We start from the raw sequence: 27,985 nt of genomic DNA, 5'->3' as shown, positions 1-27,985 counted from the left end.
GATGACCAATTGAGCTCAAACTTTCACAGGTTTGTTATTTTATGAATAGCCTTCGTTGAGATACACCAACTGTGAAGGCTAGTCTTTGACAATTACCAAACGTGTCCACTGAGGGTGCAGTTTAGTGTGGGATACTCTCCTTAACGTTTTTCAATAGTCTCGTGTACTTTCGACAAACAATCCTGACCGTCAAAACAAGTTTCTTTGAAAATAATTGGTTTGCGGGATACGATGGTCACACAAATCTGAGTGGGAACCTTCCCAAATCCCACAAAATCGTAAACAATCACAGGTTGATCTCAGTGAATCACATTTTTACTGAGTTAACTAAAGCAGCACGAGTTTGCAACATTTGAGTTGCAATTAAGTTTATTTTGGCCATAATTATTAGTGTTTGTTAAAAATCCATACGTGCGCGGTCAGTGTCGCTCTTCAGTATAAAAAATAATAATAACATAAATACAAATTTTCAAACGTATCGTGCGCGGAGAATCGTTTGCTTGACCAACAAATAATTTGGTTATAATAGGTAGTATTTTTTAATATTAAACAGGTTTTTTTTTTTCAAGACAAAACATTACTATAAATACTTTATTATTGTTAAACAGTTAACCAATCTACACAATAAAAACATTAAATGATTAAAAGACCCACACGAACAATTCAAAATAATTGTACACTATCAAGATAAATCCAGTATACACGTAGTTAGTTCCACACACATCCACCATCACAACATTCTATTATGTTATCATCATGTTATAGTTTTATATATTATCTACACTATTATTTATAATATTTAATATTGCGCTGAGATGGAATGATTTAACATTAATTGTATTACGTACCGCTATGAGTCCGTATTTCATTTCATGTTTGCAACCTTTTTCAGTGTGGCAATTCTTAAAAAGAAAAAACATTTTGTGCGTGTATGAAACTCTGATTCATGTTGTATCCAAAACATAATAGTTATACACAAATATTTTCAATGTTACGACTGGCCCCTCCCAATATCAAGTCCGACCATTTCTCGAATCAGACACGATCCTTTTGGGGTCAATATCCATATCATGACTGACCCTCATCGGTTTGTAATAGAGATAATTGAGATACCGGTATAGTTCGACCCCAAATCTGTGTTTAAGTGATGGTTGACACAAAATGGGTCGGGGATTGACCCAGTCTGTGGTCTCATTACCGTAATCTATTCTGACCCACAAATAACAAATTAAATAACTTTTGTTTTTGTCGTGAAAGGTTTGCTTTTAAAGCCCGATGAAAACTCCATGAATCAATTGTGTAAAAAATAATTATGTGATCCGACTGCCATAATTCGGCATCAATTCGTAATTTCTCGGTTAAAATCGTTGGTAATCGTAGCATTCTACCATTGTGCAGCCACCTTGTACAGCCTTATAGAAATCCACACTGCATGCACAATCTGAGGGTTTCTGGATTAGTCTGGTCATCGACAACGGCCTGCGCGATACACACATTAGCGGATACAGGTAACCAGACTCACGATTGGCGCGCTGCAACGTTCGGTCAAGTTTACCAGGGTCCATATGGACTAAAGGCCGATAATGTCTAGTACCAAACAAGACCATGCTTTGAGCATGGGTGCCAGATAGCATGTCTATATTTATGGCAATTGTGCCTATACGCTGTTGCACGTGCAGACGACCGAAAGTTCAGCTGCTCCTCAAACCAATCAAAACACATAGAAAGCTTACGTCACCGCACGTTTATCCAGTGAAATCACTGTATCGAATATTAAACATCACTGGTTCTGTAGAACCAATACCTGTGTTCATCCTTGCGGATAAAGACGTTATCCTAGCCGATAAAGACAGGGGACTAGTGTTCATGTGGACCAGCGGCATAAGGATGAACCACACAAAGGTACTTGTGCGAGCTTGACCAAGGGTTAATAAAGAATCCAAACCTAATAACTCGATCATTTCAGGACCACACATACCGTATGTCAAAAAGAAAACACAAAAATTAAAACAGTACAAATAAGTAGGCTTTACCAAGTATAAAACTGTCGCTATCAACCTTTTGATTGCATACAGAAACGTCCTTATGGCTTGGAATTGGTACTTTCCTCATCAGATTTCATGTTCCCGTAATCTGAACTATTAACTATACTGAAAGCACACTTTTCCCGGCAAAACTATTTTATTTGGGATTTGTTTTAATCTGATTCTAAATCAACGATTGGTTCCTTATCTCCTGCGGGCTTTGGTACACTCTTAGCGTGGGCAGGCACCATACTGGCTTCGGTCGGCATCTGCAAAAGGATAATAATAGGTAAGAAGAGGTCAAACAAACTTGTCGGCCATTGCTTAACAAAAACCACTCCATTATTTAGGATAAAATGCATAATTATTATTATAATAAATTCGTTTCATTTATCACCTCAACTCCTTTGGCGTCCATGAGGATTGCCTCTTTGCCCGATTTATTACGCCTCGTGACGTCATGATGTCGCGCTTCGATATTACTGTTCCAGATACCATACCCGAAATAGATGATGAGACCTGCAACAAAATTTTAATGACATTTTTACAAATTGCACAATATTCGGATACCACAAATCTAACCGCTAATTTCACATTCACTAGGATAAAATTCTGTCGTCTAGTTTAACCCTCATCCACAATTTCTTGATTTGTGTAATTCATAATCACAGGCGGTTTAACCCATTGAGAGAGAGAGAGATTGGCGAGAGTGATAAAAGGGATTTCCCTTGCAGAGGTTTGCCAAGTTTCCTTGACGGGAAGATTATTAAAAACAAACACAGCAAACAAAAACTCGGAAGTGGTGCACAACAGGACCACAAGGAAGGCTACAATAATAATTCACTTTTCTCAACAACAAAAATGAACATGTCTGAACTATTTTTGCCTCTGTCGAAGTTCCCAAAAAGACACACAGACAAAGCACATAGCGCATAACTGCTCACAAAAGGAGGTGCCATCTGGTTCCGAGTGTATTGTTCTCGGGTCATTTTCCCATCGTTCGGGCATACGAACAACGCACTCGGGCCAAGAACTTACCGCCCGAACTCAGCCCTTAAGTCAAGAAAAACTCCGACATAGCTTATGACTCACCAGCAGCCATCCAGATGACGAACCGTACCCAGGTGAGTGGCGAGAGCTTCAACATCAAAAAGATGTTCACAAACATGGCGCAGAAGGGTAGCAATGGCACGCAGGGCGCCATGAACGGCAGCTTATCCGGATTCTGAGGCTGTTGTATGATCTTCCATATACAGCCCAGGACGCCAACTAGCACCACCAAGAAAATAATTATGAGCCACCACTGGCTTAGAAACTGCCGGCCGAATATTATAATGGCGCAGGCGATGAATAGGGAGAAGAATAAACCTAGCGTTGCCACGGTTACCGTACTCCCGGTGGCACTCGTTGGAAGGGCGGACTTGTCCGGAAGACGCAATAGGGAGCGAAACTGCTGGTAGCGATTGTAGATGAACTCGCGCGTGCGCGATAGATAGAAGTCCCATTTGTTGTAGTTGCGGAAGTTATCTGTTTCGGGGTCAGAGTCCACGGCGCCGTAGTTACGGCTGCCGGGGTCAAGTTTGGGCAGTTTTGGGAGCAGCTGCTCCGGCCCCGCCTCTTCTAGTGTTGGTTTTGATTCGGGATCTTCAACCTTGTTCCCGGTGGTGACAGTGACGACTTCATCATCGTCCTCCTCGTTCTCAAAGGTATCATAGGGCAGGCCCTCGCCGAGACCTTTCTCCAGGTCCATGTGTGGCTGGTAACGTAGGATGAGGACGCACATTGAGACGAGAGTGTAGGCAAGCAGGGTACCAATCGACATCATTTCTATGAGGTCTGCTAGACTCACCATAAGTGCCAAGATGGCGGCTAGGAAGCCACCGATTACCGTGGCAACGGCGGGTGTTTGGGTGATCTTATTCACACGTGACAAAAACCTATGGAAATAATAAATAATAAGCAATGTAAGAACACAAAGTTGGAAGTTCCGTGTTTCTATGAGTTTGGCAAAATATATTCGAGATTCATCGAATGTAGATACTTTCTATTCTTTCTGGATAATTCGTTTGAGTCATATTTTGTTATACTTCGTCAGTCTGTCTTCTCACTTTGAAAATCTTTGTTTGTATAAGTTATTTACATCAGCGGTCGGTTTAGACTTGATAACAGGTCGTTAGTGAACACCATTAATTTGCCACCCACTCGCCCTAGGCCTCTGTACGACACCATAACGGCACATTGAATTCGTCTCGCTAAAGAAAGTTGCAACAAACGTCTTGATGCCAAGTCTACGACCTACCCAGATAAGAACAATAAGATTCCGTGCCTCACCTGAACAGTAGCCCATCGGTAGACATGGCATAAATAATCCTAGGCATCGGGAAGAGCGAGCCCAGTAGACTGACGGTCAGGCCAGCTATCGAGCCTATAGCTACGATGTATTTGCCGGCCTCGGCGTGATTCTGAACGAACATGTCCATCAGTGGTGCCTCCTTGCCGATGTCGTAGTACGGAACGGCTAGCGTGAGAATGAAGCTGACGGATACGTAGCCTGTGCAAAAAGAAAGGATTTCATCGCATGGGTTCTTAAAACAATTGTGCGGAAACTTTTGCAGTTTAAAAACAGAGCACTGTTTGTAGACTAAATCAATTATACAGTCACTTTTTTGCTATTTGTTTTATATAATATAAAAATGTTAGCTATTAAATATGTTTCAGTTGTGCGTTGTACCAGGTATAAGACCATTTTCTCTATTAAGTGGGTGTTGATAACAACTTGATAAGATGTATATGCTTTACTGACGGAATCATTCTCGAATCCATTTGATTTTCTCGACGTTTCACTAGCTTGATTTGGTCGTCTTCATCAGGGTACTGACATTAAAATGCAGAGCTACAAACTTTCAAAGCCCAGCTATTATGTTTGTTTCAACATAAACAACTTTTGTTAAATAAATTAAGAACTTTTTTTTATAAGAATGGAGAAAATAAAACTTAAAAATTCACCCAAATTCGTTTCTTTTGCTAAGTCGTGTACTCACCAGTGAGGCAGATTACCAGTGACAGCATAATAGCCAATGGGATCGATTTGGTTGGATTTTGAGCCTCTTCACCAGTCGTCGCGATGATATCAAATCCGATGAAGGCGTAGAAACATGTTGCAGCACCAGTCATCACCTTGTAATGAAACGAACAAGACTAAGTGTGATAGTTTTTGGAGGCGTTTGTTGATTCTTGTGTGGACGTATGATAGATGTTTTGTACATACTACTACTGTCATTAACTTACAATGGGAGACTTTTGGGACGCTTGGTGGCAGCAGACTTACCATGTAAAATCCGTTTTTCTCTGTGATGTGAGCATGCTCAGAACTACGTAAACTATGGAAATTTACCTGGTAAGTCTGCTGCCACCTAGTGTTCAAAAGTCCCACATTAGATGTTCGTTTATCTCATTTGCTCCGACTGCAACCGTCAACATGCCTTTTGAAAAGGCTGCTTTTAAAATGATTCAATAAAATAATGTGTTTTTGTGTTACACCACAACAAGACCTATATCTGACAATCTAATGTTAAATTTTCACTATATCTGTTTACGTTTAGTGTATTTTAGTTTCCAGTTGTTATAGACACATGGCCCTTTTCTAATACATGGCTTCGGCTTTGGATTTGGCTTCAGGTTAGGTTCTCTTGACTGAAGCCCCGAGCGCGTATGCAAAACACGGCGAACCAAATAACCCGAATCTGGAGCCGAAGCCGTGAATTCGAATAGGGCCTATTGCACTGATGTGTTCCAGTCGCCATCTTGGAGTTAAACCGATGATGAACCAATGAGCACGTTGCCTTGGATCGGTCTAGTTGGTTCTTGAAAAGCGTTTGAAATTGTTTTGTTGTGACATGCATATGGTTAGAAAGATATTTTAAAAGTAGAAAATAATTATCCACACAAACATGCCTCGAAAAATGCACGGTTTTCCTTTTACGTCGCGAGGAAACACTGTCGGCCATTTTGTGGAGTCAAAATTTTGACTCCATAAAATGGCCGATCCGAGGCAACGTGTTCCTTTAAACGCACAGATTTGTAAAGCAATGCTCACAGGATTGTTCAATGAACAACCTCCTCTTTACCTCTAGGCGAGGGTGCCCTACTGAAATGACGTCAAAGGTCTATTGTTTCACCTATTACACATCTTTTACCTCTAACATGGCTGATTGATGACGTCAGTGGACAAGGATCCATTGGCATTACATTTGTATTGGATGAGTCATGTGGTTCACTTTTGTATGCTCAGTATACAGTGCTCCAGAAAACAAGCCAAATATTTTGTTCTTGTAAAAGTTTCCTGGGGAGAGTTTTCCGCCAGCACTTTTACCACTTTTTATTTCAAAACCTACCCCGGAGAATCCAAAAGGTAGAAACCCATCTTCGCTCCAGTTACTGCCGTTGAGGAAGAAGAGCCCTCCAGCGATCATAAACACCCAGACTACCAGGTTGACAACATTGAGGATGTTATTAAAGGTCACTGACTTCTTGACCCCAGCTGTGACGATTAAGGTCATAATGATTGCTATAACCATTGCTACCAAGTCTGGGTACGTCTCGGCTAAACAAAAGATAACAAAAGAGATTCCAATAAAGACAATTTAAAATAATATGTGCACCTTTAATTTTTGTAAAAATACTAATGTGGAAGGTTGGACGTTTTATTGATGATGTAGAGGGACGTTTGGCGAGTCGATCGCAAGGGCAAGGTGTATTCGATCGGGTCTGGTTTTTAATTTAAATAATAATATTACAGACCTATACAAAAATTGGTATTTCATTGCCGTCAAAATTGTTGGGGGGGGGGACGGTTGCCCCAAATTACTTTCTTACATGGTAGTAAAAAAAAGATTCTTGTTATTAGCCTGTGAATGTCGGGGATCTTTTGAAAAGTTGCAAAGCTGTGTGAAAAGGCGTACAAAATGCACAATTTTCATATCAAAGTAAAGCTCGTATAGACGATGTGACCTCTGACGTCACTCGAAAACCATAACACGATTCGCGCGCATACCGCCGGGCAAAACCTTTGTGTTTTGGCAGCCAGCTAGAAAGTGTATGCGATCTTACCAAAACATGACGTATGCAGTGTTTTTTTTTTCAATAATAGGGCGGTTTGAATGTAAACATAGGTCACATCGTCTATAATGCAATGCCAATTTGACCCATGATCTCTTTCCAGGAGATGATGTTTCCCGGAGATTGTGTCATGTGGCAAACTGTGAAAAACTTCTTCTGGTAGCGCCCTCTGTTGAATCCTCCTTTATAGCCCATGTTAATTTTTCGTTATAGAGGACAGAAAACTCCGGAGGAAGATAGACATCGGCATAGTGGTTTGTTTTTAAGTCAGCGGGGGTTAGGCTCCGTCTCCGGCTCCAGGCTCCGTTCGATTAACACCGTACACATTGTACACTGCTCCAAACCTGATGACGGAGCCCGAGCCAGAACCCAATGTACAGAGCCGGGGCCCAGACCCAGGTTTCGAAAAGGCACTTGGCGTCTGTTAATACACACTAATCAGATGTCTGCACTTGTGTTGAAAAGGATGATAACTCACAGCCACGGATAAGTAATTCCTAATGTTTTTTAGTGTAATTTTTAACAAAATATATGTTTGAGATAACTCTGTATTTTTAAACTAAATTCAGCCTTTGGCTACGAATTTTGAAGTTTTTTTTAATAATACGAATAGTAATAATAATTTCAACAATTGTAAATTTTAGTATCACTTACTGTGAATGCCAAATCCACCCACGTGATCCATCATAAATTCACTGATCTTATTAGTGAAAAGTGAATCCAGGCAGCTACTCAATGCGCTTGCGCCGGCTGCTGTACCAATCAGGTACTCCAAGATGAGATTCCAACCAATCACAAACGCCGAGAACTCTCCAACGGTGACGTAGCTGTACATGTAGGCGGAGCCTGTTGTCTTGGGAACTCTTACTCCGAACTCACCATAGCACACACCTATAGAGGAATAAGACGATACAATAAAACAATATGACTGAGTTGCAGGGGCAAAGGTCACGACACCGGTGACTCATGGGGCCTTGTCCTATACGAGGCAACTTTTACATGCAATTTTGGGAAGCATTCAACTGCAGTACATGCTAAAAGCCTTTAGCCCTCTAGCCATAGTCACCTGCCTTAAAGGCAGTGGACACTATTGGTAATTACTCAAAATAATTATCACCATAAAAACTTTCTTGATTACGAGTAATGGGGAGAGGTTGATAGTATAAAACATTGTGAGAAACAGCTCCCTCTGAAGTGACGTAGTTTTCGAGAAAGAAGTAATTTTCCACGAATTTGATTTCGAGACCTCAAGTTTAGAACTTGAGGTCTCGAAATCAAGCATCAGGAAGCACACAACTTCCTGTGACAAGGGTGTTTTTTCTTTCATTATCATCGCGCAACTTCTGCGACCGATTGAACTCAAATTTGCACAGGTTTGTTATATTATGCATATTATGTTGAGATGCACCAAGTGAGAAGACTGGTCTTTGACAATTACCAATAGTGTCCACTGTCTTTAAAGACACTGGATACCTCTGGTAATTGTCAAAGAGCAGTCTTCTCACTTGGTGTATCTCATCATTATGCACAAAATAACAAACCTGTGTAAATTTGAACTCAATTGGTCGTCGTGAAGTTGCGAGAGAATAATGGAAGACGCCATTGTTGCATAAGTTGTGTGCTTTCAGATGTTTTTTTTCGAGACCTCAAAATCAAGTTCTGAGGTCTCGAAATCAAATTCAAATTAATTTAGTGAGAAATTACTGCTTTCTCAAAAACTACGCTACTTCAGAGGGAGCTGTTTCTCACAATGGTTTATACCATCAACAGCTTTTTGTTGCTTGCTTTACCAAGTGAGTTGTTATGCTAACAACTAGTTTGAGTGACTACCATTAGTGTTCAGTGCCTTTAAATAAGCCTTATATAGCCACAGTCACCTGCCTTTAAAGCAAGGCATTGGCTATAGTTTAATGAGTTCAGACAGTGGCAAGTCATGCACGGAAGTATAAGGACATGAATCTGGGATAATTAAACGGTCTGTGAAACAGATTAGCTTGGCTCCAAAAGGTGTGATCGATCGAAACCTATTTAAATGTTTGCATTTTGCCCACGGCGCATTCCATCACTGTCGACTTTGATATTCAGTGTGTTCGTTTATAGGCACGGTCTTTATGGCGGGATAATAAAATCCGTCTGGTGCCTAAGAATATGGATGAAGTAGGCCTACTTGAAGGTTTTCATGCATTGGGATTTGAAGAAGGTAACCTGCTCGGGCAAGATGAAATTACATTTTATGAGAATAATAATTTGGGAGGCTAATCATACTCGCAGCTAAGAGCTGAATATTGCGAAGGACGCGGCTACAACGTGTTCGAGAAGCAGGAATTCAAGGGATGGAAAGTGTTTGTTTTTTTTTCTGAGGGAGATCGGAAGAAAACCGGATAGTCTGGACAACCCTCGTGGCACAGCAGAGAACCAACGCACAACTCAAATACATATGGCCCTGTTGGCCGGGAATCGAACCGGGGTCACCTTGGTGAGAGACGAGTGCTTTACGCACAAGCCAACCATGCCCCCATTTTGCGGAAGTAAAGCTCAGATAAAGCTTGGCCACAAAATGTGTCTTTTTTTCCAAAGTAAATTGGTGGGCCTTCTCGTTCAAATAATTATAAAAAAATCTCGTTCAATATCATGGTGAATGTTTTTTGCTCACGTGGCTATCGTCATATAGTCTTGATAGAACAAAACAGTGGTATAAAGAACATGTCTTGTTGTGTTCCTGTATTATTACGTTTAGTCTCAACTTGGTTAGTATGGTGGCCCTGAAGGGACATCGAACATAGATATATTGTTACGTGAGTACTTATTTGGATATTTTGTGATTTTGGGCACACATCGTGAACATTTTCGTAACTCTTTAAAGACACTGGACACCTTTGGTAATTGTCAAAGACCAGTCTTCTCACTTGGTGTATCTTAACATAAACTAGCAAACCTGTGAAAACTTGAGCTCTTGGTCGTCGAAGTTGCGAGAGAATAATGGAAGAAAAACACCATAGCCGAACAAGGTGTGTGCTTTCAGATGCTTGAATTCGAGACCTCAGCTGAGGTCTCGAATTCAGTTAATATATTTTAGTGAGAAATTACTTCTTTCTCAAAAACTACGTTACTTCAGAGGGCGCCGTTTTCTTACACTGTTTTATACTATCAACAGCTTTCCAGTGCTTGCTATCAGGTAAGTTTTTATGCTAAAATTATTTTGAGTAATTACCAATAGTGTCCAGTGTTTTTTTTTTTAATTTAACTGCCAATGATGTACTTGCTAGTTCTTAGTACTGGGAAGCGTTCACAATTTATTGCCACCATTGTGACGTTCTGCATGTCTTATTTCCTAAACCTTTAATGAAATTACAGATAAATCCTCTTTTTTTTGCTAGAATGCTAAGAAGACGAGCAGAGAATGTCTGAAACGTCGAGACCAAACCGGCTTCTTTAAGAAGCCAACACTCCTTCAAAAGAGATTCTACACATGGTTGTACCCGCAAGTCTACTATAACTCATATCTATAGTTATAGTTAAACTCTTAGAATGCTAAGGTCATCTTCTAAATTTTTGAATCCCCCATTTATTATGAGAGACTTGTTCCGTTGCTAATGAATGCCTCGTCATTCTGCATACAGAATAAGCAGGTGCATTGGTATTAACTATTGGATTTTTTTAGTCCCAGTCTGTAATTCAATTTGCTCGTATACCGTGGGTTGATCCTCTCGGCTTGTGGGGCTTTGGAATTGTATTATCGACGCTAAAAATACGTAAGACCTATTGGATTATTAAAATAAGCTGCCGTGGTTTGTCTAAGCTCTTTTATACACACGGGCAAGGATATCATTATATTATGTCAGAAGTACAACTTGAATTGTAAATAAAAATACAAAAGAGAAATCATTTCATTGGTTTGGGGAGGAAATAAACAATAATTAATAGAGGAGTATTGACACAATTCATATGACGTCATCACCACACTACTCATGGTTGCGCCATTTTGGGAGTCGATATCCCCTTGTGTTGTATAGTGGAGACGCAGCATTTACACTTATTATGATCTCTTTTACGAGCATTTTTACTCCAACATTGCGAGGGTGCAGTCATTTTTTAATTATGCAAGTTCGCCCACAACAAGGTAAAAGCCAGTCTATTATGGGGCTATACATGAAGACAATTTATTTTATGAGAAAAGAACTCAGGGGAGCTGAAGGTAGGAATAGGATGGAGGGAAACATGCACCACGCAGGGAGTTCCAAAGAGATGCAGTACGTGGAATAAAGCTGTTGGAATGGCTCCTTGTTCTACATCTCAGCAAATCAAGAGTGTATGGGTGAGAAGAAGCAATATGTCTGGTTATAATTTGCCCACTCATAGAGCTGCTTTTAAGTTAGCTTAGCACAACCAAAATGTGCTTACCAGACCATGGTTACCAGCCCAGCCAACATACCATGTTACATGTACAGTCTGCGACTGATATCCTGCTCATTGTTGCTAAACAGAAAGTTGCTCAGCATAATTCATGTGCTTAAGCAGGTCTGTGAAATTGGGCCCAGTGAGTAAAAATTTCGCACGAGCGATGAGTGCAATTGTGTGTGCAATTATTTCACGGAAGTAAAGGTCCATTTTGACTTGTCCTCCTACATTTCAAATGGTTGATTCACAATAAAAAAGTCGTATGCTGAATTCAAGTATTTGAACAGTGATTTTAAAATTACTAAAACATTGAATGAACCATTTTGTCGCACTGCATAAGCACAGCAACCGGCGCTACAACGAAATCACAGTAATCTGGCGAAGCAAATGTATCGTAGTGTTGTTCCACGCGGATAAAAAATTAAAATATTATCTTGTTTTTGATAATTAAAAATCGCGTAACACACCTTTAAGAGATTGAAATGGTACACCTTGCTACACTGTGTAATGCTAATTTATAGTACGGCAAAATGAACGGCACATCGCGCCCTGTCTCGAAAACACTCGCCTGCAGCAAGACAATATTGACCCGGGCGCGTGGGCGGGCTGGTTCAAACGAAGCCCGGTGAGCGTGGAGGATGAATGGCGTGAGTCGACATCCCCTGCCTCTGGATCAGCATAAATATCAAGGGTTGAATTTTGTTTGTTATATGTTTGTGTGAACCGCAAATAAATCAGACTTTTTAGAAGACATTGCACACACCAGGAATATTAAGGGGTTGGGGTATCAGTCCAGAATTTGTTTGTCATGTTTACCGCACATAATTATAACTCCTGTTGTTTTCAACGAAGTTTTTATTTTATTTTTGATGTCTCTCTTTTACAGTGTTGACTGTATCCGAATTAGCGTCTTTGCTACGGCTACGACTGCTCCTAAGGGAGTTGTTAAGGAAATACAACCGTAGCCACAGAGCTTAATTTGGCCTCTAACATGGCTATAGAGGGCCACAGCTACAAATAAATGTTATCGAGCGCACATTGTAAACATTCTTCGCGTGCATGCTATGCCATCAACTATTCTCATTCTCAGCAGTAGTCGATACCATCCTTCCTTTCCTGATCAATAAAATAGTATTATAGGCTAGACACGAGAAGACAAATTACACCATGGAAACACTTGACATTCACGCAGAGGTCGGGTGACATGAACACACTAGACCGATTGGTGTATTAAGGGAAGGGAAGCGGTCTTACATTCATCCAGAGGGAGATGAATTTGTTTTACGCCAAGGAATTTCTTTTTCGATGGCAAATTATACCATGGTTGTTGAGCTGCTCGATTGTTATAGGACTATAAATTATACTAAATGAGATTTATACATCAAAATGTAACGTATGCAATAATCGTTTCAAAAGTTGGTCGCGTTTTTGAGATATTGCCCACGACGCGGTTCCCACGACGCTGGGACAATATTCCCCATACGAATACACCGTCTGAGATCTGTTATTGTATCAAATTTGTTTTTATTTTTTAAAAAGTAATATTTTTTCCATAACCGCCAACTACCTCGAAGTGAAACGTTCCTAATAATTATACTACCTAAAGCTGCTGCACTTCTAACCACTTAATAAGTTGTTATTGACATTAATTTTCAGAGTCATTACCAATTGTATAAAGACCCTTTAAAGGCAGTGGACACTATTGGTAACTACTCAAAATAATTATTGGCATAAAACCTTTCTAGGTGACGAGTAATGGGGAGAGGTTGATGGTATAAAACATTGTGAGAAACGGCTCCCTCTGAACATGGAGGATACATGCTCTGAAGTGCCGTAGTTTTCGAGAAAGAAGTAATTTTCCACGAATTTGATTTCAAGACCTCAAGTTTAGAACTTGAGGTCTCGAAATCAACCATCTAAACGCTATAACTTCGTGTGACAAGGGTGTTTTTTCTTTCATTATTATCTCGCAAGTTCGATGACCGACTGAGCTCAAATTTTCACAGGTTTCTTATTTTATGCATATATGTTGAGATACACCAACTGTGAAGGCTAGTCTTTGACAACTACCAATAGTGTCCACTGCCTTTAAGACAATCGCCGAACTCTGGAGCGAATCACCCCTATACGAATACACAGTCTGAGAAATGTTATTATATTATTCGAATTTTGTTTGGATAAGAAGTGATATCGTTCTCCATAACCGTAGTACCTCGAAGTGAAATGTTTATAAAAATGCATTATATTACCCAAAAGCTGTACTTCTCACCACTTAAGTTGTTATTGACATTCATTTTCAAAGTTATTACCAAATGTATACAGACCTTTTAAAGCTCGCAGCCAACAATATTACTTCCCAGAAGCCTGTATCCACATTAGATGCCATGTTATAAGGACCAATAAAAAAACAGTAAATGTTGGACGTCATCATGATTTTTATTTGCACGTTCGTATAAATTATGCGCCTGTTTTGATTGTTGCAATCCAAGTAACGGTAAAAACCGCAAACACAAACAATACCCTTTTATGAAATAATCCAATAACGTAATTACACATTTGTTTACAGTTTACGGCGTGGTATTTTATATGAAGGCATTGTATAATTAATGGTTCACTCCACTTCAAGCGACTACTCAACTCGAGTTAATCATTTTTAAATCTGAAGTATGAAGGAAATTTCCAGCGGAAATTAAAATCATATTATCAGCAAACCCTTCGAGCGACATTTTGTACGATGTGAAATGGTTGACATGGCAGAGCGTCGATAAAATCACATGATTTTATCACGGAAGAGGTAAGTTGGGAAGGTATAGACCTAACACGCTGTCACCATCTTGGTCAGGTTTATTCATTGGTATTTTTTTCTCATATACAACAAAATGACCAGCAGCAGAAGCTTAAAGGGTCAAAGTACATCTTAAAAATATCAATATTCCCCGTTTCCATAACAATAATGAATGCTAACATTCATTGCGCAAACACGGCACCAGACTATTATTTCGTCCAGCCTCAATTTGGTTACAATGAATTGGAATGGAGTAAAACCAAGATGGCCTATAGGCCTATTTTGTATTTTGCTTTACCAGCCAGGCTCCTGTAGTGAATGATACCCATTCCTATTTTCACGGACTGTGAAGTGAGTAACCCTGTTTCAGCCCCAGGAGTAGGTGGCAACGTGCCCCTGGTGACAGTTGCTTTGGGTTGAAAGTCCATTTCAGATTATTTGTGGCCTCAAACTTTAAGTGGCCGTCCGTGGCCTGTGACGTTTACAAAACGGTCACCAATAGCATTTTCTTAGCTTAATGTAAATGTTTTAACAAGATAAATATTGCAATTGACATTAAAGGGTACGCTAATGTACTTTTTGTATGACAACAAAACACAATGTCTACATATTTGCACTAATTACACACTCAGTTTGAAGATAATGATGGTAGAAAGCTTCCCTGAAAATATTGCGTGCTGAGGTCATGAGGTGCAGTAGTTTTTGAGAAATGGGTAAAACAATGTCATGAAATTAACTTTCGTCTCAGTGATCATGAGACGAAAGTTATTTTAGCATGTAAAAACGTATTTTCATGACATTGTTTTACTCATTTCTCAAAAACTACAGCACCTCAGCAACTAATATTTTAAGGTACGCTTTCTACTATCATTATCTTCAAACGGTGTAAGTTTAAAGTAAATCTGTGGACGTTGTGTTTTGTGTTACAAAAAGTACCCAAATCCTTAAATGGTTGATACAACACATGATTTAGAGGGAGGGATACCTTTGGTAAATTGATCAAAAAATTAATGACCGTAAACAATTATTTTGATAAAGAGCATTGGAGACCTGCTGAAGGTTGTTTAAAATTACAACCTTTGAAATAACGTAGTTTTAGGGAAAGGGGTAATTTTTCACCGACAAACTTGAACCTGAAAAAGGCTTCAGGCATGAAGCATTTCTAAGACATCTACAGATCACAGTTTACAACTTTTTTCTGTCATTGTTTTATGCAACTTCGATGACCAATAATGAGCAAACATTATAACAGGTTTGTTATTTTATGCATGAGCTAAAATCTCCCAAATGAGGATACTTGTCTTCTAAAAGTTCACCTTGCCTTTAAAGACAGTGGACACTATTGGTAATTACTCAAAATATTTATCAGCATAAAACCTTACTTGGTAACGAGTAATGGGGAGAGGTTGATAGTATAAAACATTGTGAGAAACGGCTCCCTCTGAAGTGACATAGTTTTCGAGAAAAAAGTAATTTTCCACGAATTTGATTTCGAGACTTCAAGTTTAGAATTTGAGGTTTTTGAAATCAAGCATCTAAAAGCACACAACTCCGTGTGACAATTGTGTTTTTTCTGTCATAGTTTTCTCGCATCTCCGACGACCAATCGGTTTGTTGCACATGTTGAAATACACCAAGTGAGAAGACTGGTCTTTGACAATTGCCAATAGTGTCCACTGTCTTTATTTACGATTGCAAATAACTATCTTGTTTTGGTAAATTAACAATATTTATAAGAAATATTTGAGACTCAAAAAAATTACTGTCCATTTCAATAGCAATTATGTTGGCACCTAAATGATTATGAAATTAAGAAACTGTCATCCCATTCGTAAACTCCAATTTGTTGACGTATTTTTTTCATCAATGTTCCTACACGGGCGAAAGCAATTTCGACTGGCTTTTTTAATCAGAGCATCTAATCAAATTATCGGGCTATGCATGGCGACATCACCGCGCATGTCATTTTCATTCAAGATTGCCAGGAGACATTTTAGATGTGTATTATGCTCTTTATTGACATTTTTACAAACTGTTTAATTTAATTAATTTGCCAGACTATAATTAGAGTATGTTTTTCTTGCGTTTGGTTTTTACACGTATTTCAGTAAGATAGCATAAAACCAAGGCTGGTGGTTGCATTGGGAGTAGTATTTTGTAAGTTGATCATTTGAACCGACGTAGAATGCAAACAATTCAAGATTTTCAAAATGGCTGCCGTTGCTTGTTGTTTTACCCATTTTTACAAGGGACAATAAACAAAATGGTCAAATAACCAAATATATTTCTCCTGATATCCTTTGCTTTTTTCTCATATTATGCAAATTCATAATATCAACTTCGGTGAAACCTGTAAATTACTCTCGATGTATAATAAAACGCCATCGCATATGTTAGACTTGTGGACAAGTCGTTTATGGTCCCACGCGGTGAGATAGTCGAGTTGCAGCGGTGCTCTCCGCGCGAACTGCTGGTTGCGCGACTATACAGCGCGCTGCCCGACTTGTAGAAGTCGGCAACCAGCAGTCCGCGCGAGAGCAGTGACAACTCGACTATCTCATGCTAGGAGTCTACTGGGCCAGCGCCAGTTGGTGCCAGTTCGCGCCAAAGATTATGTGATTGGCACGTACCGGACAAAACGATATTTAACAAAAAATCTTTGTGGCAATGAACATAAAATCAAAATCGCGTCCACTGTATCACGTGATTGCAGGAGACCAATCACAGCCAATACAGCGACTGGGTTAATTAGTCTCAAAGCTTCACAATTCGGCCAATTTCGCTCTCGACAGGGCGCCCCGATTAAATAAATGTCGACCACCTAATGCCTAATGAAATTTATTGAAATTGCCTTTAATTTTGTAGTCTCTAGTGTAAATTAGGTTTTGGCTTCAATACTACACTATTGAGATATATCATGGACATGAGTTTTCAAGTCAAGAGTTGATAAAAGTCTGCAGTAAAAGAAAGATTCAAATGTATATCTCAATAAAAGGTTGACTTTTGTGGTAAAACGTAGAGAATGAGTAATTTTGTAATGTTTCGGATTCTATACAAGCATTAAATGCATGTCTATAATTATGATTTTCAAATGTTGTAATATTTATACAAATCTTATTACCATAAGGTGCCTTTGAAGGGATTGATCACTTCATATAGGAAAACAAATAGGAAAAGTACAAGTGTACAGTTTTGGGAAAATTCCGAACTATGAACCCGTTGACCGAAAAATAGGGGAAGTCCTTAATATGGAAATACAAAAATTGAAAAATAAACAACATAAAATAAAATATATGATGGGGCCGAACACCGTTTGCCCGATTTTTCTTTGGTCAAATTATTTTCCATAATATGACTAAAGAATTCTTCATAAACAGAAAGAAAAAACCTATAAATATTTAAACTTTGTACGATTATTAATTATTATTATCGGTTCGTCAGCTATGAATCACGCAGTCTTCAGACATATTAAGTAGATCGGTCTTCCATTATGGTTCTGAAAAATCTATAGTTATGAAATATTAACCGTGGATGCTTGCGTATTTCTCTGAAGACGTTATAGAGGGTAATTAATTATTGAATAGAATTCCACACTATAATGAGATAGCCGAGCTCCCCCTGTGGTGCAAGCAGGCGACCATACGGCAAGCCATTGCGTGTTGAATCTAGCAGCACCCATTCCGTGAAAAAACATTAGATACTTTACACGCACTGTATAGTGCGAGCAAGGAGTCTCGTCATAACTCATTCACTAACCAAAACATGGACGCAGGAAACGTGGTAGACCAAAATTGACCTAACTAGCTCCTTTCACACGAGAGCAATTTAGCAAGGGTCCCTTGCTAATTATTGTAGCATGGTTGTACAATTTTACAAAATGCAACTCGTGTGAAAGGGAAATCTTTTCAAAACATTGCTATTTTACAATGCTAAAATTAAGCAAGGGACCCTTGTTAAATTGCTACCATGTGAATAGCACCTTAGATGTTTTGAAGAAAGACAGCGAACTGGATACAGCAGAGCTATGGACAGCAATGCAGGACAGAACCCTATGGACCTTTATCACGGTGACACCATTTTGGTCATGTTCCCTGTTTCCAATAACAGTAATGAATGCCAACATTCATCTCGCATGGCACCAGACTATTATTTCGTCCAGCCTCAGTTTGGTTACAATGAGTTGAAATGAAGTAAAATTAAGATGGCCACACCGTGATAACGGTCTATGGAGAGCCATCACAGTTCGGGGACACCACCCGAAATAAACTTACCTTACTAAAATTAACTGTGGTTGGATAGCAAAAAATGACCCCTAAAATTATATCCATGTCCGATATCGGGCAAAGGTTATCCCCGATGTCCCTATACCGTAAGACTTTGTTTTTCTCTTATTGAACACAAGTACCCCATCCCTAAAATCCTCTACAGAATTCCTGAGATTCTAATCACACAATAAAGGTGTACACAATGCCACGTTGAGCCCAAAATGCCCCAAAAAGATCCCCCATAAAAGACGCACACTATAGGTGCGTTCGTTCAGCTTCCCTGGGTCGACCCCGGTCTGCCCCCGGTGCGTTCGAATAGCTTTGACGTCATTTCAGGGGCTCACCCGGGTCAGCCCCCAGTTCACCACTTGTGGAGTGGGTCACTTGGGGGTGACCCGAGGTGCATGCCGTTTCCCACGCGAGAGCGAGATGTGATCGTTCGATTAGCTCGTCATGGGCTCACCCGGAGTGAGCACCGCGGGTTAGACCCAGGAAAGCTAATCGAACGCACCCAATGTTCTCATTACTTGAACACAGATTACACCTCTTGTACGTTTCATCACGTTTCTACGCACCAAGAGCAGCTGCGGCCCTTTGTATTTGTTTCATCGTTGAGTGTGCTGTTTGGAAAAATGACGTCATACGAGGGTTCTATGGAGTTTCGCCAGTTAAGTTATTAAACTTACCTGATAGGATTGAAGCTAGAGCTGCGACCATGAAAGACAAAATGACACCAGGTCCGGCCATTTGTCTTGCCACCAGGCCAGACACGACGTACATCCCCGTCCCCATGCAGCTCCCCACCCCAAGGGAGACAAGGTCCAGCGTGGACAGACATTTTGATAACTTCCCGGGCACCGAGTCCTTGCGATGGTTCATCCCGGAGATGTCCAAGGATTTGACCCGCACTAGGCGGCGAACAATGGAGTCAACTGCCGATCGGAAGCCCATGTTGACGGCGGAGCGGGTGCAGCTTGTTTCGGTGGTAATGACTTAAAAAAAAACGTCGACTTCCTCAACAGACTTTCGTTGCTTTCTCTCTGGCTTTGTCACTGCATGGATGAAAAATTAAAACCAAAATCATAAGTGGAGCGTATTTAAAAGCATGGAATTCATGTTCGGCACAACATTTTATTATTCACAATACACATCTTAAAGGCAGTGGACACTATTGGTAATTAATCAAAATAATTATTGGCATAAAACCTTTCTTAGTGACGAGTAATGGGGAGCTGTTGAAATATAAAACATTGTGAGAAACAGCTCCCTCTGAAGTGCCATAGTTTTCGAGAAAGAAGTAATTTTCCACGAATTTGATTTCGAGACCTCAGATTTAGAACTTGAGGTCTCGAAATCAACCATCTAAACGCACACAGCTTCGTGTGACAAGGGTTATTTTTCTTTCATTATTATCTCGCAACTTCGACGACCGATTGAGCTCAAATTTTGTTATTTTATGTAAATGTTGAGATACACCAAGTGAGAAGACTGGTCTTTGACAATTACCAATAGTGTCCACTGCCTTTAAAGAAATGCCGCCTTGGTGAAGATCGTTTGAAAAAAAAACGCAACACACCGGGGTCGACCCAGGGAAGCTAAACGAACGCACCCAATATGGTTGGATAGATGTTTCAAAAGTAGAATATAAATATATACACGACTACCTCAAAATCGATTGGCTTTTCTTTCACGTGAATTTACACCGTCAGCCATTTTGTGGAGTAAAAATATGGTTAAAATAAAAATGGTGGATCGTTTAGGTTAAAAGATTACGTCAGCAACGTTGTAGGTACAAGATTTTAGTGCATTTCGGTACAATATTTGGGCGATATTTGGGTACACGATTTGGGCTGCGTGACGCCTACAAAATTTGGGCTACATGTATATGTATGCCCTACAGGGATACAATCAGATTGGGCTATAATTTGGTACGGCTGGGGATTCGAACCCACACTCTGCTGATCAGAAACACCAGAGTTTGAATTCTGTGCTTTTAACCGCTCGGCCACGACACTTCCAGGTCACAGCTGATTAGGCCTACTCTCTTTGAATCAAGAAAAATTAGTACAACTTTATTTTGCAAAAAAATAGTTAGCGGACTGACGTTTCAACCCTAGCAGAGTCTTTCTCAAAGGCTAAAATGACAACACAACAAACATGAACCGGTAACAAAGTGAAACATAAGCAGTGAAGTGGCTTATGCTTATGTTTCACTTAGTTACCTGTTCATGTTTGTTGTGTTGTCATTTAGAATTCGAGAAAGATTCTGCTAGGGTCGAAACGTCAGGCCATTAACTATTTTTTTGTTGCATTTATACCATCGGTCCATTTGGTTGGTAAGTTGTTTGCAACAGCTAATTTTATTTTCTCACAATTTTATTTTATGAATAAAGTCATTGCCCTTTGATGAATCACTACACATTCAGTGCTTCAAGGGTCATGCCTGCAGGAAACAAATCCACATTGCACATAAGAGGATGGTTTGGAACCATTTATTTTTTACACATCCATTAGCAAACATTTAGCGCCAATAACAGAATGAACATGAAGCGAGAAGAAATTATGTTTAAAGGGAAGGTACATGTTTAATGGTCACTCAAAACAAATATTAACCTAAAAACTGACTTGGTAACGAGCATTGGAGAGCTGTTGATAGTATAAAACATTGTGAGAAACGACTCCCGCTGAAATAGCATAGATTTTGAGAAAGAGGTAATTTCTCACTAAAATAACAAAAGACTTCTTTCTAGCTAGGGAAGTCTTTTATTCCTATCTGAAAGCACACAAATTCGTGCAACAAGTGTGTTTTTTCTCTCATCATTTTCTCGCAATTTCGATGACCAATTAAGCTCAAATTTTCACAGGCTTGTTATTTTATGCTTATGTTGGGATACACCAAGTGAGAAGACTGGTCTTTGACAATTACCAAACGTGTACCTTGTCTTTAAGATGTGGGAGGAAGCACCCCAGATGGCATAAACCCACGCAATCCAAATAGGGACTGAGCTGAGTGCCAACCACATGCAAGGTTCCATGACTGAGTTTGCATTCATACCCGTTTATTTAGGGATTTACACAGGTGAAAGACAATAAAAAAAACCTTTTAAGCCAAAATATGACCAAATATTTTAAATGACACTAATTATTAGAATACCACCTTTCTTGGTAACGAGTAATGGGGACAGGTTGGTAGTATAAAACATTGTGAGAAACGGCTCCCTCTGAAGTAGTATAGTTTCAAAGAAGTAATTTTCCACGAATTTGATTTCGAGACCCCACATTTTTTTTTCGAAATCAAGCAGATGAAAGCACACAACTTTGTGTGACAGGAGTGTTTAATCTTTCATTATTCTCTTGCAACTTCGATGACCAATTGAGTCCAAATTTTCACAGATCTGTAACATATATTGGGATCAGGCCTGTATGGTTCGTTTTTGAAAGGGCATGCAAGGGTGCGAAGGTAATGTCCACGTGATTTTCAGGATAAGCAAACAACAGCTAAATACCAGTAACAAGCAATATGCAACGAATGAAAGTTTGGTTGGTAATCCTGTTTTTACCAAGGAAGAAATTTCATGCTTGGCAAATGTTTGTGCTCAGCAGCTCTATGAAATTGGGCCCTGGTCTTTGACAATATTACCCAATGAGTGCCTTGATAAGCCGAGCTCAGTCAGTTATTTTGATCGACGATTTCAATGCAACCCACGCAATGCTAAACGGACAAAGTACAATAACAACCTGCTCCCTTGAATCCCAAATCGACACAAAGCTCAACCCGGTTTCATCTGTCTTCCTTTATGTTCCTTTCTTTTGACACTGGAAGAATCGTCTGAATTCCTCGTGAATTAAAACATTCCTTTTTAGCGATAAGCTTCTTCAGCAAGTCTTATAAAAGAATATCTTTGTCCCGTTGGACGAGGTAAATTTACAGTACAATCGGTAAACGAGGCCATTCAAATGCACTGCCCGTTAGACCTACGGTTAGACTTACAAATAACTTGGTGCATAGACCTTTTCAAAATGTCCATCGTGCATCACAGAAGTCTTGAATTACATCAGAATCTGAATGTTCAACCCCTTTTCTGTCTTCAATTTTAAACGACCACCCGAAAAAAATTGTAATCAAAATGAAAAGTGGTGGCTATGGGCGTTGTTACGTTTATGGGGGGGGGGGGGGGGCGTGTGTGTGGTCATTTTTGTCGTGGTGCACACATCGATTGTATTTGTGGTGGGTTTTCGGTAAATGTTTTGGTAGTGATCGACTGTGGGTCAGTTTTGTGAGAGACCGCCGTTGTCAAAATCTGGTTCTGGTTCTCGTTTTGGTTCTCGTTAAGATTTGCAAAGGGCACTTCCACTTGAAAATAAAGTCAATGGGGAACTTCAGAAGGGCACCAAGGCCAAGACCAGGGAGGCCATGGCCCCCGTGGCCAACGTGTAATTCCAAACCTGCAATGGTTGTAGTTATGGTGAGCTACAGTTAACAATACTATTTTAACACTGTCATATAAAAATCACGGCTTTGTTAGATTTGATGCAGTTGCAATACGATAAGGTGTGTGCCTAGTGTCAGCTTTACGGCTTATGTTTGGGTTTGGGTCTTCACGAAATACTGTATAACTCCTCACTGTAAAATATAAAACCTACCGTAAACCGTTGATATAATTCTACCTCCATGATATCAGTAAGTCATTCCATGCGTACGTTTCACGTAAAGCAAGATGGTGTCTGTCGCCAGAGTCCATGTTAATATAACACAAGTTGAAAGACAACCATCGCTCGTCCTCCTTTGCTAACCAAAACAACAACCTGCCGCACACCAGTCTCAAGAGAAAAGGTTTCAACATACCTGTCGGAATACCCGGCAGCTGAACACAACGGAGCGACGCTAATATCCAGCCGGATATTTCGATTACCCGACATTCCCCAGAGAATCGACTCTTCTGCCGCCTGTATGCGTGCTATATACGTGGTACCGCTTTCTGCGATTAACATTATGCTCGATTATTTGCTTTCGCCCAGGAGAATTGGATTGTGCCATGATGATTAAAATAGCAACGTGGGGCTGGATTGATCGATGCACAGCGAAGCGATCGTATTACAAGATTATGTTTCGGATGAATATTTTAAGATGATCAGGCTTTGTGACTAAGTCATTCTCGATATTCAGATACACACAACAAATCAGAACACTTTGACAATGCCACACGTTTCTTCATCAAATTCAGATGTTAAAGACACTGGACACTATGGGTAATTGTCAAAGACCAGTCTCCTCGCTTGGTGTATCTCAACATAATATGCATAAAATAACAAACCTGCGAACATTTGAGCTTAATTGGTCGTTGAAGTTGCGAGATAATAATGAAAGAAAAAACACCCTTGTCACACACTAAGTTGTGTGCTTTCATCAGATGCTTGATTTCGAGACCTCAAAATCTAATTCTGAGGTCTCGAAATCGAATTCGTGGAAAATTACGTTATTGCAGAGGGAGCTGTTTCTCACAATGTTTTATACTATCAACCTCTCCCCATTACTCGTTACCAATAAAGGTTTTATGCTAATAATTATTTTGAGTAATTACCAATAGTGTCCACTGCCTTTAAGTACATGTAGGGGCTAGCCATATAGGACTCTTTCTACGTTTTACGTAAAGTACGAAAGTGTAAGGCCGCCAGATATGGACCCTATATACCTTGTGTGGTATTGACACTAGTCCTGTTCTTGTTCAAATAAAATCATACAGGAACGTGCGCGGACTAGCTTTTCCCCCTTTGTGTAACCCAATATTTTGGCTTTGCAAATGTATGGACTTTGGTATGGAATTATTACGTTAAATGTCAAGGGTCGAATATAACACAAAATTTAGATTGGGTTCAGCTTGCTCGGGAAGCAATTTTGTTTTCTGTACATCAACATTGCCACTGTCGTGGAGCTTTTCAATGAGGATTTTTTTTTTTCTAAATCGATTACAAAAAGGTTTCATTAAAAACAAATCAGGATTAGTAACATTGTTGATTAATATTTGCCTTTCTACTAGGCTGAGTCAGTATGAAATAAATGTTTCCATTTTATCAGCTTTCAGGTGAATATAAATTACTTCCCCCACAGTCTGACTAAATACACGTCTACACAAAAACATCCACACCTCAACATGAATGTTGATTTATTTTTGCTTAATTATAGCGACACATAACACCAAGGGGCATCGCCATGATTATTGAGAAAGGAAATCAAATACGACGGCCCATTAACGCTATGTGTTTACACTGTGCTATCGTCAGAACCTTAATGACCGTGCCTTCAAGCGCAATCCAACAGCTCAAGTATGCATTATGCTGAGTCGATGTCGCACATTATTTTATCTAGTGAGATTTCATCGCAGTATTCTTTGTCTGTATTCAATTATCAATTGACTTGGGTTTTTATGTCACAAAGATTTATAAATAAGGAGCTCTGGAAATGTAATCCAACTTGTTGAAATCTTGAGATAATTTACTGCAAGATGATGACATCATAAACGTACGATGACGCCATCCTGAGATAAAAAAAATTCAACCATTGCAGTTTGGTCAACAAAACAAAATGATTGAACTACTACCAAGGGGGTTCGAACCTACGCGGACATTCGTCCATTGAAAATTAAACCCAACGCCTTAACCACTCGGCCACCTTGGTGACACAAAGTTGGGACAGTCTCAAGGTTAAAACAAGTTATACACATTTTAACCATTGCAATAAAAACGTTCAAAAACAAACTACCAAGGGTGGGGTTCGAACCCACGCGGACAATCGTCCATTGGAACTTAAACCCAACGCCTTAACCACTCGGCCACCTTGGTGACAGGTTATAAGAACTGTGCCGAAATTTAGGACATTTTCGGTACAGTTCAGCCATTGCAGTAAAAACGTTCAAAAACAAATTACCAAGGGTGGGGTTCGAACCCACGCGGACAATTGTCCATTGGAACTTAAACCCAACGCCTTAACCACTCGGCCACCTTGGTGACAGGTTATAAGAACTGTGCCGAAATTTAGGGCATTTTCTGTACAGATCAGCCATTGCAGTAAAAACGTTCAAAAACAAACTACCAAGGGTGGGGTTCGAACCCACGCGGACAATTGTCCATTGGAACTTAAACCCAACGCCTTAACCACTCGGCCACCTTGGTAACAGGTTATAAGAACTGTGCCGAAATTTAGGACATTTTCTGTACAGTTCAGCCATTGCAGTAAAAACGTTCAAAAACAAACTACCAAGGGTGGGGTTCGAACCCACGCGGACAATTGTCCATTGGAACTTAAACCCAACGCCTTAACCACTCGGCCACCTTGGTGACAGGTTATAAGAACTGTGCCGAAATTTAGGGCATTTTCTGTACAGTTCAGCCATTGCAGTAAAAACGTTCAAAAACAAACTACCAAGGGTGGGGTTTGAACCCACGCGGACAATTGTCCATTGGAACTTAAACCCAACGCCTTAACCACTCGGCCACCTTGGTGACAGGTTATAAGAACTGTGACGAAATTTAGGGCATTTTCTGTACAGTTCAGCCATTGCAGTAAAAACGTTCAAAAACAAACTACCAAGGGTGGGTTTCGAACCCACGCGGACAATCGTCCATTGGAACTTAAACCCAACGCCTTAACCACCCGGCCACCTTGGTGACAGGTTATAAGAACTGTGCCGAAATTTAGGGCATTTTCTGTACAGTTCAGCCATTGCAGTAAAAACGTTCAAAAACAAACCACCAAGGGTGGGGTTCGAACCCACGCGGACAATTGTCCATTGGAACTTAAACCCAACGCCTTAACCACTCGGCCACCTTGGTGACAGGTTATAAGAACTGTGACGAGATTTAGGGCATTTTCTGTACAGTTCAGCCATTGCAGTAAAAACGTTCAAAAACAAACTACCAAAGGTGGGGTTCGAACCCACGCGGACAATCGTCCATTGGAACTTAAACCCAACGCCTTAACCACTCGGCCACCTTGGTGACAGGTTATAAGAACTGTGACGAAATTTAGGGCATTTTCTGTACAGTTCAGCCATTGCAGTAAAAACGTTCAAAAACAAACTACCAAGGGTGGGGTTCGAACCCACGCGGACAATCGTCCATTGGAACTTAAACCAAACGCCCTAACCACTCGGCCACCTTGGTGACAGGTTAGAATAACTGTGCCGAAATTTAGGACATTTTCTGTACAGTTCAGCCATTGCAATGAAAACGTTCAAAAACAAACTACCAAGGGTGGGGTTCGAACCCACGCGGACAATCGTCCATTGGAACTTAAACCCAACGCCTTAACCACTCGGCCACCTTGGTGACATGAAAATAGAACTGTATCGACGTTTAGCAAAGTTCAACAGTGTTTAACGTTTTGCAAAATATAAATGTAAAGTAGGCAATTAGTAACATCCACTTGATTCAATTACACAGTAACTATAATTATGTTTGCATAAAATTGCTTTTATGTAAATCAACTTGTCTTCACATTCAATTCAGCAACGTTGCTCAATTTTACAAACACAAATAAACAACACCCAATGGTGATGTTGTTTTTCCCTTTTTTGTTTGCTCTCCAAAATGCGTCATATTGCATCAATTACTTACAAACCGGAGGCTTATGGTAGGCCCAAATTTTTGTCTTCAAAAATTGAAGACTTTTGGCGTTCAAAACCAAAATGCCGAAAAAGGAGCGCTCACATCACAATGCCATTTAATACAAAATATCTTCTTTAATATAAACTAATAACCATATTGTTTGACGATTGAACACGAATCTCGTCCCTCAATCTACACAAAAGGCCCCAACACATTGTTCAGCTCAAACTCGAAACACGTAAAATAATTGCCTCCCTAATACAATCCACCGATTATACACAATCACCAGTAACTCTTGGAATACTCATTTCCATAAAAAAAAGTAGGAGATAAAAAAGTGCTTTACCTGTTTTGGCGCCATTTTCAGATCATTTTTGACATTCCCGTCGTCTGCTTTGGTAATCCACAGTGTGTTCCTCCCTACTCAAAAGCGCTGAGTGTTCAGCTTGTGTCCCACATTAACCAATGCATACACAATGAAGCAGAGCAAGTAGGGTAGAGAGTGTAGAGAAAGAGCATGTCATTAGCAATGCAGCAGGCGGGCTACATCCTTCGTGCTTCCCAATCCACACTCACACCACTCTTCCCCGCTCCTTTTGTCATCTCGTTTAATCGCGCAGGGATCGCGTTGAAATACCGCGAGACTTGGAGTGGTGTGTGAAAGTCTGAACGTCCTCCATACACACACAGCGAAACAATACCGGTTATCACCCCAGATCCTAATCATCAACTAAGAAGCTCATTAAGTGAAATTACATTTTACCCTCAGAAGACAATTTAGTTGCCATAGA

General features: G+C 40.0%; 1 protein-coding gene and 10 non-coding genes across 12 annotated transcripts; all 11 read right to left on the bottom strand.

Annotated features, from left to right (window-relative positions):
- Nucleotides 1-1,263: 1,263 nt before the first annotated feature.
- On the bottom strand, nt 1,264-27,985 carry LOC117302299 (probable cationic amino acid transporter). 2 transcript variants are annotated; one of them, XM_033786180.1, is made up of 9 exons: nt 27,541-27,985; nt 19,277-19,642; nt 7,797-8,033; nt 6,419-6,627; nt 5,066-5,201; nt 4,356-4,575; nt 3,117-3,961; nt 2,422-2,543; nt 1,264-2,293 (listed from the first exon to the last, which is right to left on the bottom strand). In XM_033786180.1, the coding sequence occupies exons 2-9, from the start codon at nt 19,539-19,541 to the stop codon at nt 2,198-2,200; spliced, it is 2,130 nt and encodes a 709-aa protein (XP_033642071.1). In that variant the 5' UTR covers nt 19,542-19,642; nt 27,541-27,985; the 3' UTR covers nt 1,264-2,197. The 2 variants fall into 2 exon arrangements, with proteins under 2 accessions (XP_033642071.1, XP_033642072.1); XM_033786181.1 differs by lacking the exon at nt 27,541-27,985 and adding an exon at nt 23,235-23,425.
- Nucleotides 25,348-25,430, bottom strand: Trnal-uaa. The gene has a single exon. It is a non-coding gene; the product is annotated as a tRNA-Leu (tRNA).
- On the bottom strand, nt 25,513-25,595 carry Trnal-uaa. The gene has a single exon. It is a non-coding gene; the product is annotated as a tRNA-Leu (tRNA).
- On the bottom strand, nt 25,678-25,760 carry Trnal-uaa. Its single transcript has one exon. It is a non-coding gene; the product is annotated as a tRNA-Leu (tRNA).
- Nucleotides 25,843-25,925, bottom strand: Trnal-uaa. Its single transcript has one exon. It is a non-coding gene; the product is annotated as a tRNA-Leu (tRNA).
- Trnal-uaa lies at nt 26,008-26,090 on the bottom strand. The gene has a single exon. It is a non-coding gene; the product is annotated as a tRNA-Leu (tRNA).
- Nucleotides 26,173-26,255, bottom strand: Trnal-uaa. The gene has a single exon. It is a non-coding gene; the product is annotated as a tRNA-Leu (tRNA).
- Nucleotides 26,338-26,420, bottom strand: Trnal-uaa. The gene has a single exon. It is a non-coding gene; the product is annotated as a tRNA-Leu (tRNA).
- On the bottom strand, nt 26,503-26,585 carry Trnal-uaa. The gene has a single exon. It is a non-coding gene; the product is annotated as a tRNA-Leu (tRNA).
- Nucleotides 26,668-26,750, bottom strand: Trnal-uaa. The gene has a single exon. It is a non-coding gene; the product is annotated as a tRNA-Leu (tRNA).
- Nucleotides 26,833-26,915, bottom strand: Trnal-uaa. Its single transcript has one exon. It is a non-coding gene; the product is annotated as a tRNA-Leu (tRNA).

The sequence above is a fragment of the Asterias rubens genome, chromosome 18 (genome assembly GCF_902459465.1).
Source record: "Asterias rubens chromosome 18, eAstRub1.3, whole genome shotgun sequence".
NCBI classification, from domain to species: Eukaryota; Metazoa; Echinodermata; class Asteroidea; order Forcipulatida; family Asteriidae; genus Asterias; species Asterias rubens.
Note: the sequence above shows the minus strand (reverse complement) of the source record. Positions and strands in the feature narration are given on the sequence as shown.

What these genes read in the sequence shown, in the direction of transcription:
- LOC117302299 (XM_033786180.1), bottom strand. Translation starts at nt 19,541, where the DNA reads ATGGGCTTCCGATCGGCAGTTGACTCCATTGTTCGCCGCCTAGTGCGG. An exon ending in TCTAGCTTCAATCCTATCAG is followed by an intron (nt 8,034 to 19,276) that starts GTAAGTTTAATA and finishes ATTCCTCTATAG; the next exon opens with GTGTGTGCTATGGTGAGTTC. An exon ending in GGGTGGATTTGGCATTCACA is followed by an intron (nt 6,628 to 7,796) that starts GTAAGTGATACT and finishes TCTTTTGTTTAG; the next exon opens with CCGAGACGTACCCAGACTTG.